The sequence below is a fragment of the Symphalangus syndactylus genome, chromosome 7, assembly GCF_028878055.3.
Source record: "Symphalangus syndactylus isolate Jambi chromosome 7, NHGRI_mSymSyn1-v2.1_pri, whole genome shotgun sequence".
In the NCBI taxonomy this organism is placed as follows: domain Eukaryota; kingdom Metazoa; phylum Chordata; class Mammalia; order Primates; family Hylobatidae; genus Symphalangus; species Symphalangus syndactylus.
This window is the reverse complement of record NC_072429.2, coordinates 121,792,305-121,806,152: the sequence shown is the minus strand read 5'-3', so window position 1 is coordinate 121,806,152 and position 13,848 is coordinate 121,792,305. Positions and strand designations below refer to the sequence as shown.

The following is a 13,848-nucleotide window of genomic DNA, read 5'->3' as shown; positions in this document are numbered from 1 at the left end:
TATCTGCATTTGGACAGCTAATCCAAACAGAGTGTGAGGGCATACCTCTTCTAGATCTTAAATTGTAACCAGAATGCAACGCTTAGCAGCCTTAAAAATTTTAACCAAGCCAAATCATGGAAAACACCTTTCTGACATTTCACAATTTTTTCCCCTTCTCCAAAGTCATCCCTAATCATCAGGAGTTGGAAACTGTTGACAGAAATCAGGAGGCAGCGAAGGTGGTGGCTGGAGCTTTGGAGTCAATTTTAGACACTGTCTGAGTGAACTCTGGCAGGTTCCTGAGCCTCAGAATTCTTTGTTTAAAATAAATGGGAAGGCGGCTTGCACATGTAGGTTGGTGGGAAGGTTCTGAATCAGACAACATGTTGGAAAAGCCACTTCTCCCCCTCCTAGCTCCTCCGGTTTCTGTGTGCACTGCTCTCATGAAACAGGTGGTTCTATGTCCATTTCTCACCTTTATTAACTGAGATTAGGTAGGGGCTGTGTCTTGGTCATTCTGGCAAATCCACACAGACTAGCACAGTGCCTGGCACAAAGAGGGATCTCTAAAGTTCTTGTTGAATGAATACATTGTGGATTAGTTTCCACTCCCACACAAAATCAAGAAATGACCACACTCTGTTTGTTCTGGCTTATGCTGCTGGTGCCACTGTTGGAGAGGGCAGGGCCATAGTGGCTGGGGTCAGGCACTGGCCTGACAGTTGAGAGGTGCCCTCCAAGGTCTTCCAGCTGTTGGCTGAGAAACACAGGGCAAGTCACTCATTTTCTCTGGCCCTCAGTTTTGCCCTCTGTAAAATGGGGACAAGGCTGTACCTACCTCACAGAGTGGGCATGAAGTTGAAATGACTTAGTAGACGTGCTTAGAAGGCAGCTGAGCACACAATGGGTGTCAATCAATGGGAACCCTCACTAGCAATAGTAACGGAATATTCCATTTGACCAAACATCAAGGCTGATATCTGACAATGTCTTGCTCAAGTACATTGACTCATTTTTCCGAAAACAAAATCTAATTTTCAGCCTTTTCCTAGGACAGGTCCCTCAATGGAATGGCTCAAACATTGTTCAGACACAGGGACTGAATCAAGACAACACAATTCAAAGGCTAGGAAGTATTCCTTATCTTTGTGTCTAACCTCAGGGCCGAGGTGAGCCTGGACTGAGTCAAATGCTGTCCTAAGCCTTGCAGAGCTTAGAGAGATTTGGTTGCAGGAGATGCTTAACGCCTACAGAGGAAATCTAGTCCTAGAGCCAGCTCTCAGCTGCTTGCTCAAGTTTCTCCCCCTTCACCCTCTTGTGCATCACATAACACCTTTTATAAAGTCGAAACCATGAATTATTTCAGGATTATTATGTGTCATAACTGAACTGAACTGCAGGTTCCTAAATAAATAAGTATTTAAATAGGGACATCACTGAATATTTATGAATTCAAGAGACTCATGTGTTTGGTTCATGAAAACTGTGAAGCAATTTGGAGAGATTTTTTTTTCCCTTTAAACTGAAAGATTCCTTTAAGGAGTGCCTCTGTCCAGGATGTGGGAGAACCTTCAATGCCACCCCTAGTGCAGATGGCAGCCCCTTTCTCAATACAATGGAACTCCAATGGTGGGGCACGGTGGCTCATGTCTATCATCCCAGCACTTTGGGAGGCTGAGGTGGATGCATCACCTGAGGTCAGGAGTTTGAGACCAGCATGGCCAACACGGTGAAACCCCATCTCTACTAAAAAAAATACAAAAATTAGCCAGGTATGGTGGCATGTGCCTGTAGTTAAAGCTAGTTGGAAGGCTGAGGCAGGAGAATCGCTTGAACCTGGGAGGCGGAGGTTGGGGTGAGTCGAGATGGCACCACTGCACTCCAGCCTGGGCCATAGAGGAAGTCTCCATCTCAAAACAAAACAAAACAATGGACCTCCAAAATATCAGGGAGCCATCAGGGATATCTGATGTTGCCACATGAGGAACAGATCTTAGCATCCTGTTTAGGGATGTTTTCTAGCTCACAGTTGGGGCATTTACCATAATTAAACATAAAGTGGGGTTCCTGCATGGTTTTTTTTCTTTTTTGCAAACACAGCTAGTCCCTGTCCTGAGAAGGGGGGTATCAACTAGAAATGGGGAATTTCTGTCAGAAATAATGGGGTAAAGATGGCAGGAGGAAGAGTGAGGACTCTGGAGACAAGCTCATGTGTTGGCTGGGTGAATGTGGGTAAGTTCTTTGGTTTCTGAGTCTGTTTCTGGGTTTATAAAGATATAGAGAAGCTACCTCCCTAGGAGAATTAAGTAAGGCCATGTATGGTCAGAGCACCTACCTCGACCTCTGCTATTCAGGTGACCTTCGTTCATCATTCCATCCTTCCTCCCCAAAGGTTTTCTGTAAGGTTTTAACATTCCCTCCCTCATTACTGTCTTCTTTGGGCCACTGGGGCATCAGGCAGGGTAACATCCCACCCCCATGTGCATTTTCAACTGGAGGTGGAGGTATAGTTTGGGAGAGAAGAGATGGGGACGGGGGCCTCAGGGGCCTCTGGAGAACTGCCGCCCCTAGACAACCTCCCACTCAGCCATGGGGCCCTGGAAGTGCCATCTGAGCTTACCTTGGGATACAGAGACACTGAGCATCTTTCTATTCAAATTCAGCAAACATAACTTGTTCAGAATAGCTTTTGTCTGTTATGGAAAACCATTGAGTTTGCTTTCAGTTTGCCTCCTCTTATCCTTTACCGAACCCAAACTCTACCTTTTGGCTATGCCCAACCTCTTTTGGTTTCTCACCGGTGGCATTCCTTTTCTTATCTCTGGACCTTGGCCTGTGCTGCTTCTTCCATGGGGACCCCTCTTTTCCTTGTCTGTGCACTTGGCTAACTCCTTCTCATCCCATGAGTCGGATGTCCCTTCCTCCAAGAAGCTCCCTAACCTCCCACCTGGGTGTTCCTCCTCTGAGCCCCCACACAGAGCCGTGCCCTTCCCCCTCGTAACACATATCACACTGATGAGTAAAGGAAAGTGTGATTTCCTCTCACCTTGGCCTGCCCGAGCTCCACAGTGAATGGGTACTGTGTTGTCTGTCTCCCTCATGGCACTGTTTCTAGCGTGTGGAGTAGCAGCAGGCATACAGTAGGTGCTCAGAAGATACTGTTGAATGGAACTGAACCCTATTGTCCTCTCTGGGGAGGGAGGAAAAAGCAACCACGTAGGCAGGTGTCATGGATGGGAAAAGATCAAGGATAGAAGATGGGAGGTCTGGCGTGGAGGCTCACGCCTGTAATCCCAGCACTTTGGGAGGCCAAGGTGGGTGGATCATCTGAGCTCAGGAGTTTGAGATCAGCCTGGCCAACATGGCAAAACCCCGTCTCTACTAAAAATATGAAAATTAGCCCAGTGGGGTGGCGCATGCCTGTAATCCCAGCTACTCGGGAGGCTGACGCAGGAGAATCGCTTGAACCCGGGAGGTGGAGGTTGCAGTGAGTTGAGATCGTGCCATTGCATTCCAGCCTGGGCAACAGAGTGAGAGTCTGTCTCAAAAAAAAAAAAAAAAAAATCACTCCCTCATTTTAATGAGGGAGGTATCGGCTAGACTGGTAGGTTCTTCTAAGGTGGGAAAATGGCCAGAGGTGGCCAGGTAGAGGTGGGAGGTTGCTGTCATTGTGACCTCAGTGCACTTCTATCCCCCTCCTTTCACTCGTGCCCTCCCCTTTGGGTTGTGCCCACACCCTTGACACACAGGCATTTCCTCCTGCAAGTGGGAGGAGAAAAGAGAATGGAGCATGATGGCATTCTGGGATTGGCTGCTCGTTAAAGTGCTCTTTTAATAGCGGATGGAACTGGTTAAAACAAGGTTTCTAGAGAATTTCATATATTTGTCAGCTTCCTCATTCTATTACTGAATCAATGAGTTAATGAGCGACGTGGTTGGCCAAAGTTGTCCAAGTTCATTAAGACAGAGGTGTGGTAATTTCTAGGGCTGCCTTTGGGACCTTATCAATCATTCTGGAGGTTCTTACATTTTATCCTTTGTAAAGATAACTTGGGAGGCCCATTCCATGGTCTTTTAAGTGACCTCTGGAGAAGTCTACCTGGGCAAATCGTGCATCTTCCTCCTTGTAATATTTCCTTTCCCTACCGCAGCCCTCCCCCTGCCACTGCCCCCATTTCTCAACTCACCACCAAGCTGCTGTGCTTCAGGCCTCGATTTGCACTGACCTCTTAGGAAGCAGAATACCAAGGGCTTCAGTGGCATGTCCCATTATGGGGATGACACGGCCATTAGTAACCATGGAAACTGCCCTTCCCCCCAGCTTGTGTGACTCTACAGGCCTAATTTACACCCAGCTCTTCCAGATTTGAAGGGGTTATGGGGACCCAAGCACAGTGGCACCTTCCTTTAGCCCTGACAAGGCAAATATCAAGCACTTTCAAAGCCTTTTCAGATTAGAAGAAATAACCTCAGGTCTTTGATTCAGTAAACTTGGATATGTATTCTTAAAAAATCCAAAAAGAAAAGGGGAAAAAAAAAGAAAAAGAAACAACCTCTTCATGTTTGGTGTTTTTACAGCAACAAACACAAAACACACAGAGGGAGGATGTGTTTTCTAACAGTCAAAACTAACCTTCAGAATGGACAGGGCTGAAGGCTGGTGCCCAAACGGGCCACAGCCATTGGTGCTGCCCCCTGGGCACAGCCTTACAAATGAGGACATAGGTTCCATCAGCCCCCATTTTTCTTCCTTTTTCAAAGAACCTTTACAAATAACTCATCAGCCGGGCTCAGTGGCTCATGCCTGTAATCCCAGCACTTTGGGAGGCAGAGGCAAAGGAATTCCTTGAGTCCAGGAGTTTGAGACCAGCCTGGGCAACAAAGTGAGACCCTGTCTCTACCAAAATATTAAAATAGTTGGGTGTGCTGGCAGGTGCCTGAAGTCCCAGGTACTTGAAAAGCTGAGGGGGGAGGATCGCTCGGGCCCAGGAGTTTGAGGCTGCAATGACCTATGATTGAGCCACTGCACTGCAGCCTGGGTGGCAGAGCAAGACTCTGTCACTAAAAACAAAACAAAACACCAAAATCAAAACCAGACCCTTCCACTACAAGAATAAGTATGTGAGGTAATGCATATGGGAATCAGCTTGACTGAGCCATCCCACGAGGTAAACATATTTCAAAACATCATGTTGTACGTGATCAATATACATCATTCTTATTTGTTAATTACAAGAAAAAGAAGCCACCGTCTATGTCAACATCTCTGTACCCTACAATCTATATTAACCCTGGCAATGAAAAGAAAGCAAGCTGCGTTCTCCCCAGCTGCCTGGGTGAGCAGGTGGAATTACCTGTCTAGGCCTGGCCAGCCTCTGCAGGGACGCAGTCGGAGTCCGATTCGGCCAGTTCTGCCACACCTTCTGCCGCAGCCTGACTCCAGCTATCTGATCTGTCTGAGATGGCATCCTCCTCCCCGACTGTCACCTCCACGTAATCCACAACGCTAGACTCCTCGTTCTCGTCGCTGCCCTGGCCGTCCCGGCTGCTGCCCTCTGACCGGTCTGAGGTGGCCTCTGAGGGCTTTGCTGGCAAACAGTCTTTTGCTGGCTCGCTGCTTACTTTTACCCTGGGCACCAACTTCTCCAAGTCCTCTTCGCAGAGCTTTTTGGGGTCCTTGTAATATTGTGGAACCACATCACCCCCGTTCTTTGGGCTCTCGGCCATGGGTTTTGTTGCTTTCCTTGCTACGGCATCGTAGCCGTGATCATCTGCCACGGGCTGGTGCTGGTACTGCTCCATCCACTTCACGGTTCCCGTTTTCAGCAAGCATCTGTTCTCCTTGAACCAACGCACAATCTCAGTTCGGACCAGGCCAGTCTTGGCCGCTAACTGGTCATACTCCTGGGGAGTAGGCCACTGGGTTCTTGCAAACGTGCTCCTCAGGAGATGAACCTGTTCTTGACTTTTTGCAATTGCTGGCGAAGGGCTGGGCAGAGAACTGGTTAACTGGGCACCGGAGAGCTGGTTGAGTCGAGACAGAGCACCATTGGGGGCTCCCACATCTTGGCCTTTTTTGCCAGACCCCATGGAATCCAAGACAGCTTTTTCCATGCTGTCTCGAAGCTTCCGCCTCTCTGAGAACCAGGAGTCGATCTCTCTCCTGCTCAGCTTGGTCTCCACCCTTAGCCGATCCAGTTCTGCTTGGGTAGGAAAAGAACTTTTTAAAAAGCTGTCTTCCAAGATTTTAACCTGACCCTGTGTTTTCTCTTTGAACTTCTGGGGGGCAAAATCTGGGTACGCGTGGTACGTGCGACCGTGTCGGGAGGCCGCGATGGCCAACTGGTCTTTGGCAAGGGATTCGCTGGTGATGTGGACGATGCCTCTTTGACACCGATATCGGTGGTCACTGAACCACTTCTTGATCTCGCTCCTGGCAAGGCCAGTCACCTCGATGAGCCGGTAAACCTCAGCATCGTCAGGGAACTGGCTCTGGAGAAAGCTGGCCTTGAGATGTGCTATCTGCTCCTTTGTCTTCTTGCGGTCACTGGCTGGCGTGAGTGGGGGGTTGGCCACCTTGGGTGGGGGCTCTGGCACCTGAGCGATGTGTGGACGCTTGGGTTCGGGGGCAGCTTGGGGAGTCACCAATGGTCTCTTCTGGCCGTGGTTGGTTACTCCTGCCACAGCAAGCGTGATGGGGGAGCAAGAGACGGTTGTTGACCCGCTGGTCACCTGAGTCAGCACCAGGCTAGTCTGGCCAAGGATCTGGCACGGTAGAGCCGTCTGGAGGATGGGCTGCGTCACCTTTGTGGAGGCCAACTGGGCGGGCAGCACAGTGATGGTCGGGGGTACTGACTGGATGGTGCCATTGAACATCTTCTTCCGGGCCTCCTCCACCTCTTCTGGGGACCAGCTGATGCCGTGCTTTAAGCGCTGGGTGGCAAACCAGATTCTGATGTGCTCCTCTGGGTGTTTGGAGGCAGCTGTCAGCCAGGACAACTCAGCCTGGGTAGGGTAAGGAAACTTGTTGAAAGAGTTGATCATCGTGGCATTTGTATCCAGGGCAGAGTTGTATTTGGTAGTATTTAGTGGAACGGGGACCTTGGGCACAAGGTTGATATTTGGTGGCAGCTGTACAGAAGGCATGACGTGTCCTAATGTGTCTTGGAGGAGCTCCACACTGCCGAGTCTCGAGAGGATCTCAGCTGTGTCTGTCACCAGGCGGGCGGTCCCTTCCACGTGGTTCTCGGGGGTGATCTCTTCGGGCTTCTTGGGCACCTTCTTGGCATCTGTTTTTGGTTTTCCGGGCTTCATGATGGGGGTTTTACTCACCGAGATCCCAGAATCACTGTCACCAGTTCCAGGGCCGCTGGTGGTGATGGACACGACATGGTTGGTGGCTTCGATGGACTGTTCCAAGACAGTTTGATTATTGCGTTTAATTAACTTCAGCTTGAAGTTGGCCTCCCCGGGATGGAACTTGGAGTTGTGGTCGGACAGGGAGTCGTACTTTTTGGTTGTGAAGTTACATTCTGCACACACGTAGAGGGGGTTGAGAATCACGTTGGGATGCTGCATGTCAACGTGCTCCGTGAACTCGTTCAGGTTTTGCGTGGAGTAGGGGCAGTATTTGCACTCATAACCACCTTGGAGTTTTTTGGACTGGCTTTCCCCCGTAGATTTCACCTCTATCACTTCATTTTCTTTGGAAGAGTTTTCAAGTTCTGCTGCCCAACTGTCCTTGGCCACGTCAGGTTGTGGTGTGCCGATTCCTTTCTCTTTGGCCCTGTCTACCTCCTCGGGCACATCTTGTTCTACTACTTGTGATGTCCGAACCATGCATGGAGTTGTAGATTTTCGTTTGCTAGCCATGCTCCCTGTGTGCAATGGCTTATTTTTGGAGGGGGGTAAGGAGGAGGCAGTGAGATTCTTGGAACGAATAAGGTGAAAGGCTTTTGGCTTTATTCCCCCTCAAATGGCTTTGGCTTTCCTTATGTGCTGAAGTCTACTGTTTGAGTTTTCGGAATGAATTCAGCACAGAAAATTGCAATGGCACCAACCGCTAAACACACCAGGAAGCATCATATCTGTGGACAAGAATAAAGACAGGGTCAGTGTCTCTTCACAATGCAAAAGAAACTGGCACTTCTTTATGAGTTTTCCCATGACCCATCCCAACAGGCACCCAAATCGAACACCTATGTATGCACAGATGGCGTGAAAGTGCTTATAAACACAAAAAAATCACATTCTTCTTCTCTTCCTTTTTTTTGGAAGGAGGTGAAAACAGGCCCAAACCAAGCAAACATGGATGAGGGTCACCATTTCATGTTTAGAGACACAGGAATACAGGAAACGTAGACAGGTACTAAAATCCTCTGAAGCAGTGAGAGGGAATGTCGCGGATGGTGTGCTTGCAAGCCACTTTTAGGTATGGTACCTCGGAAGCCAGATGTGTCCCCAGGGCTAGGAAGTGAAATTTATTCAGGTGCTAGAAAACAGATAATGAACATTTTGCTTATCATAAAAGCAAAATCAAGATAGAAAATCGAGAAAATGCAGAAAAGTATAAAAGAAAAAAAAAAGCAATCACCCCCCCCAATATTGCAGTTTTATAGTTCATCTCACTTAAACAGTTTCCCATTTCCATAGTGAGCAAAATAATGATTTTAAAAATCATTATTTCATCACGTGATGAAATCATCATGTGTGGTATATCCCTATAATGCATGTTATTACATTGTAGGGATAGACTACACATGATATGTTCAGCCATTGGACTTCTTTTTAAAAATTTTATTTTAAGTTCTGGGATACATGTGCAGAATGTACAGGTTTGTTACATAGGTATGTATGTGCCATGGTGGTTTGCTGCACCCATCAACCCGTCATCTAGGTTTTAAGCCCTGCATTCATTAGGTATTTGTCCGAATGCTCTCCCTCTCCTTGTCCCCCATCCCCCAACAGGCCCCGGTGTGTGACATTCCCCTCCCTGTGTCCATGTGTTTTCACTGTTCAACTCCCACTTATGAGTGAGAACATGTGGTGTTTGGTTTTCTGTTCCTGTGTTAGTTTGCTGAGAATGATGGCTTCTAGCTTCATCCATGTCCCTGCAAAGGACATAAACTCATTATTTTTTTATAGCAATTGGACCTTTGTTGGACATTTATTTCCAGTTTTTGGCTCTTATCAACAAAACTGCAGTGAATACCCTTAATCCTTATTTTTGATAACTACCATTGGATGGAAGCCTAGAAGTGGTTCTCTTGACCCATATGTATGGCAGAGTTTTGGCCTCAATTGGCCTTTTCTTTGGTAGTGTATGAGAGGGCTTGACTCACAATCCAGCCTACGTAAAATACTACTGTTAAAAAGCCTTGCTGATTAGATAGGGAAAAACAGTTTTTTGGATTTTTGTTTGTTTCTGAGACAGGGTCTGGCTCTGTCACCCAGGCTAGAGTGCAGTGGCACAATTCTAGCTCACTGCAGCCTCTATCTCCTGGGCTCAAACAATCCTCCATCTCCTAGGCTCAAGCAATCCTCCTGCCTCAGCCTCCTGAGCAGCTGGAACTATAGGCACACACCACCATGCCCAGCTAATCATTTAATTTTTATTTTTAGTAGAGACAGTGTTTTGCCATGTTGTCCAGGGGTTTTGCCATGTTGTCCAGGCTGGTCTCCAACACCTGGGCTCAAGTTATCCACGTGCTTCTGTCTCCCAAAGTGCTGGGATCATGGGCATGAGCCATGCCTGGCCAAGAAAACTGTTTTAATATGCTTGTAGGCTTTTCTTGATTGACAATAAGGTTGGGTTGTTTTCAAAGATTTGCTCACTATTTATATTCTTTTGTGAATTGTCTGCTTACGTCATTTTTATATTTAGACATTCAGTGGTTTTTATTATGAATTTGCAAGAGTTCTCTTTACATAAATAATACTAATGCTTTACTAAGTTTGTTGCAAAACTTTTCCCAGTCTATCATTTACCTTTTTTTCTTTTGAGATAGAGTTTTGCTCTTGTGGCCCAGGCTGGAGTATAATGGCACGGTCTTGGCTTACCGCAACCTCCGCCTCCCAGGTTCAAACGATTCTCCTGCCTCAGCCTCCTGTGTAGCTGGATTACAGGCACGCGCCACCACGCCAGGCTAATTTTGTATTTTTAGTAGAGACGGGGTTTCTCCTTGTTGGTCAGGCTGGTCTCGAACTCCTGACCTCAGGTGATCCGCCTGCCTCGGCCTCCCAAAGTGCTGGGATTACAGGCGTGAGCCACTGCGTCTGGCCCTATCATTTACCTTTTAATTGTGCATATTATATATTTTTTAATGTTTAACATGAAGAAATTTTAATTTTTAGAGAATAGATTTACCAATTTTTTTCTCTTGTAGCCTCTTTCATTGTGATTTTATATTTAGAAAGTGATTCCCTGTCTTGATAGCTGAAATATATTAATCTACATTTTCTTAAGAATATTTTAACTTTATTTTTTGCATTTAACTCATCTGGTATTGAATTTATCTTGGGTTAAGCTGTAAGACACAATTCTAACCATTTTTCTTCAGTTACCAACCATCTCAGCAGCATGCATTATTATTTTCTTTCTAACTAATTTTTGAGAAACTTCCTTTATCATACACAAACTTTGTATCTACTAGGGTTGGTTCTGGGTTATCTAATCTGTGTATCGATCTAGATATTGAGTACTGCACTTATGCCTTGCTTCTAAAAGAACTTTCGTATGTTTAGAGTACATTTTTATATCTAGTAGAGTTCCTCCTCATTACTCTTTCTTTTCGCAAAACAGTTCTTGGTTATTTTGATAATCTAGTCTCATGAATCAATATCACCTGTGAAATAAAATTCTGTTAGAATTTTGATTGGAATTGCATTAAACAAATTATGATTTGAAAGTACAGGAACAATTTGCTTATTAGGTTAACAGAACCCAGAACTGAGAATGGAGAGCTGATGGGCTAAAGGAGGTGGGAGACATGTTTTGAAACAAAGATCCCCGACCTCCAGGAAAAGGAAGGAAAGGGAAGGGAAGGCAGGAGATGGCATATCATCTCTGGTCCCTCCCATGGGCCTGGGTTTGAGTCCCACTGAAGAGAGGGCATAAAGGCCAAAGCGAAGAACTTATTTTCACAAACAACTCTGAGAGTCTAGACCTATGCCCACCTGCTTAGGGGCTCAGGTGACACAGTTGGGCAGGGCTGGGGAAAGGGCCATACTCCCGCTGGTGAACCCAGAACCTGGCCCCTCTAAGATGAAAGCACTGGCATGTGTAGGCTGGTCAAATTCATCAGCAGTGGGATGCGGGCCCCTCAGGCAATGGTGAGGAGATGACACAGGCAAACCAGAGAAGAGGGCAGCAGTTTCTTTTTATTGACCATGCCCAAACCGCCACCTCCAGCCTCCGCCTGCCGTGATCTTCAGAGTCTTGATCTCACCTCTCAAATACTTTTCACGCCTCCAGAGTTCATCTCCAGCAATGGCACCACCAAGTCCTGGTAAGCTCTGGCCCCGGCTCCCCTCTCCCACCACCCTTCACACTCCAGTGGCTCTGTCAGGACCTCACTCCCCTCATAGCGCCGCTGCCAGAACATCCCACCCTGAGAACCGCTTGGTTTTCAGGTCTCCATTGAAAAGTCACTCTCCCACAGAGAGGCTTTCGCTGACAGCTACCCCTCTGCAAAACAATGCCTTCTCAGCACTCTCTATTTCCTCACCCTGCGTGGCTTTCTTCACGGCACTCTTCAATAGCTGACATCATACTTTGATGTTTTGTGGTTAAAAGAGGAGCAAGCGTCTATCCACTTGTTTATCATTTGTATCTCTGTGCAGAACCATTCTGCCCAATATGGTAGCCACTGGCCACATGTGGCCTTTTGAGTTTAGTTAAAATTAAATAGGATTAAAAATTCAGTACCACAGTCATACTAGCCACATTCCCAGTGCTCAAGAAGCAATTGTGGCTGGTGGCTATTGTCTAATACAGCGAAGGACATTTCTATCATAGGAAGTCCTATTGGACAGCACCATTCAAGAACAGAAACTCCATCAAAGCAAAAAAGTGTTTGTTTTTTGTTTTTTTTTTTTTGAGATGGGGTCTTGCTCTGTTGCCCAGGCTGGAGTGCAATGGCATGATCTCGGCTCACTGCAACCTCTGCCTCCCAGTTCAAGCGATTTTCCTGCCTTAGCCTCCCAAGAAGCTGGGACCACACACATAAGCCACCACGCCTGACCAATTTTTTTTTTTTTTTTTTTGCAAAGACAGGATTTCACCCTGTTGCCCAGGCTGGTCTCGAACTCCTGGGCTCAAGCCATCCACTTGCCTCCGTCTCCCAAAGTGCTAGGATTACAGGTGTGAGCCACCACACCCAGCATCACAAATTAAATTAACTGTAGGGAGGCTATCTCTTGGGAACTGCAGCTCAGTGATGAGGTATGCTAAAATCTCCTGTGAATGCTCAGTAGTGTGTGTGTGTGCATGTGTGTGCACACGTGTGAACATGTGTGTTGGGGTTACATGAGTGGAGGAACTCTGTAAGGGAAGGGAGACTCTACAGTTCTGTGGGGAGTACTATTAACACAGCAGAATGTGGCTAAATTTGCACCCACTGGCCAAAGGGCTTGGGACATTTGAGTTAAATTTTTCAAAAGAGAGGGGGAAAGACACTTTCCTCCTGCAGAAAAAAGACATCAGGCAGAAGTAGACTCAGGGGAGGAAATACCTTTTTTAACCGAAACTTCCCATATCCTGCATTATTTAAATCTGTTGACAAGTGAGCCCCCGAAATGAGGTGAATAGTGGTAAAATGGCCTGGAAGCTTCTCAGTGTTCCAAAAACCGTGGCTCAAAATAAAAGCATCTTCTAAAACTCATTCAGCAACCAGGAATCCAAACCAAAGCAGATGAAAAAGAAGAAAAGAGGAAGGAATAAAAGAGAGAAGGAGGAGAGCTCAGAAAACACAGAGCCTTTTGAGAATCTATTTCTTAGGGTTCTCTTGGTGGATCTGCAAGAAACACGGCCTTTAGAAGGATGATCCTGGCACCAGGGATTGGGTGTCTGAAGGGTAGTAGTATGTTGGCATCTGTCATTTTGAAAGCCTGTGAGCCACCAGCAAGGTGAGGACCAGCACCATGAAGTCTGGTACTTGCTGGAATGAAGGCTAAATTGTTTTGAGCAAAGTCTTCAGGTCTCACATGCCTGGGTCAAAGTTGGCAAAAATAAAAAATTAGTGAATGAATGAACACATAAAATACATGTTAAGAATAAACTCTAACACAGTCCCTTCCATAGCGAGTGGTGCATGTCCCAGCAGACCTGCTGCAAGTCGTGGTTCTTGCCCTGGGCCAGTGTCTCAGCAGGTCTGAACTGGGCACAGTCACATCCTGTGCCAACCTGAAAACACTTAAAGGGAGCAGGGAGTTCTCCCTTGGGCTGCACCATCCAGGGCCCAGCGGTGGGGAGACTCCAGCCAGTCATCACACCATCCCCTGTCTGACGAGATTGGGCGCGTTCAGGGTGGTATGGCTGTAGACAGACCGTCCCTTATCTGGTGCAAGAAACATCCCTGCCCTCAGGAGGTTGCCTGAACAAGTCAGAACTAAGCACGCTTGTTTAAGATTCTGGCTCCCAAGAGAAGGGAGGGGAGGTAAGATGGCTGTTCTCTGTGTTGCCCCCCTCTGTCTGAAGCCCTGCTCCTCGTGGGATAACTAAGAATGTGACAAGCGCATGTTACATGGAAAGGAACCTGGAGCTCCAAATACACCCTTGCTGCCTTTACATGTTTTTGATCTTGACTCAGTTTTCCTTTTATCCACTGTAGCATTTGCTATGCACCTCAAAGAAACCCTAATCATAAT

General features: G+C 46.9%; 1 protein-coding gene across 7 annotated transcripts in view; it reads right to left on the bottom strand.

Moving 5' to 3' along the window:
• Nucleotides 1–13,848, bottom strand: part of ZHX2 (zinc fingers and homeoboxes 2) — a 268,568-nt gene that overhangs the window by 85,759 nt on the left and 168,961 nt on the right. For all 7 annotated transcript variants that reach the window (XR_008659078.2, XR_010121751.1, XR_008659079.2 and 4 more), the window contains one exon: nt 5,337–8,069. Coding sequence is in view for 4 of the 7 variants with exons in the window: in XM_055287148.2 (XP_055143123.1) it covers nt 5,341–7,854 (2,514 nt within the window). In the remaining 3 variants the exon portion in view is untranslated. The remainder of the gene's footprint in view (nt 1–5,336; nt 8,070–13,848) is intronic.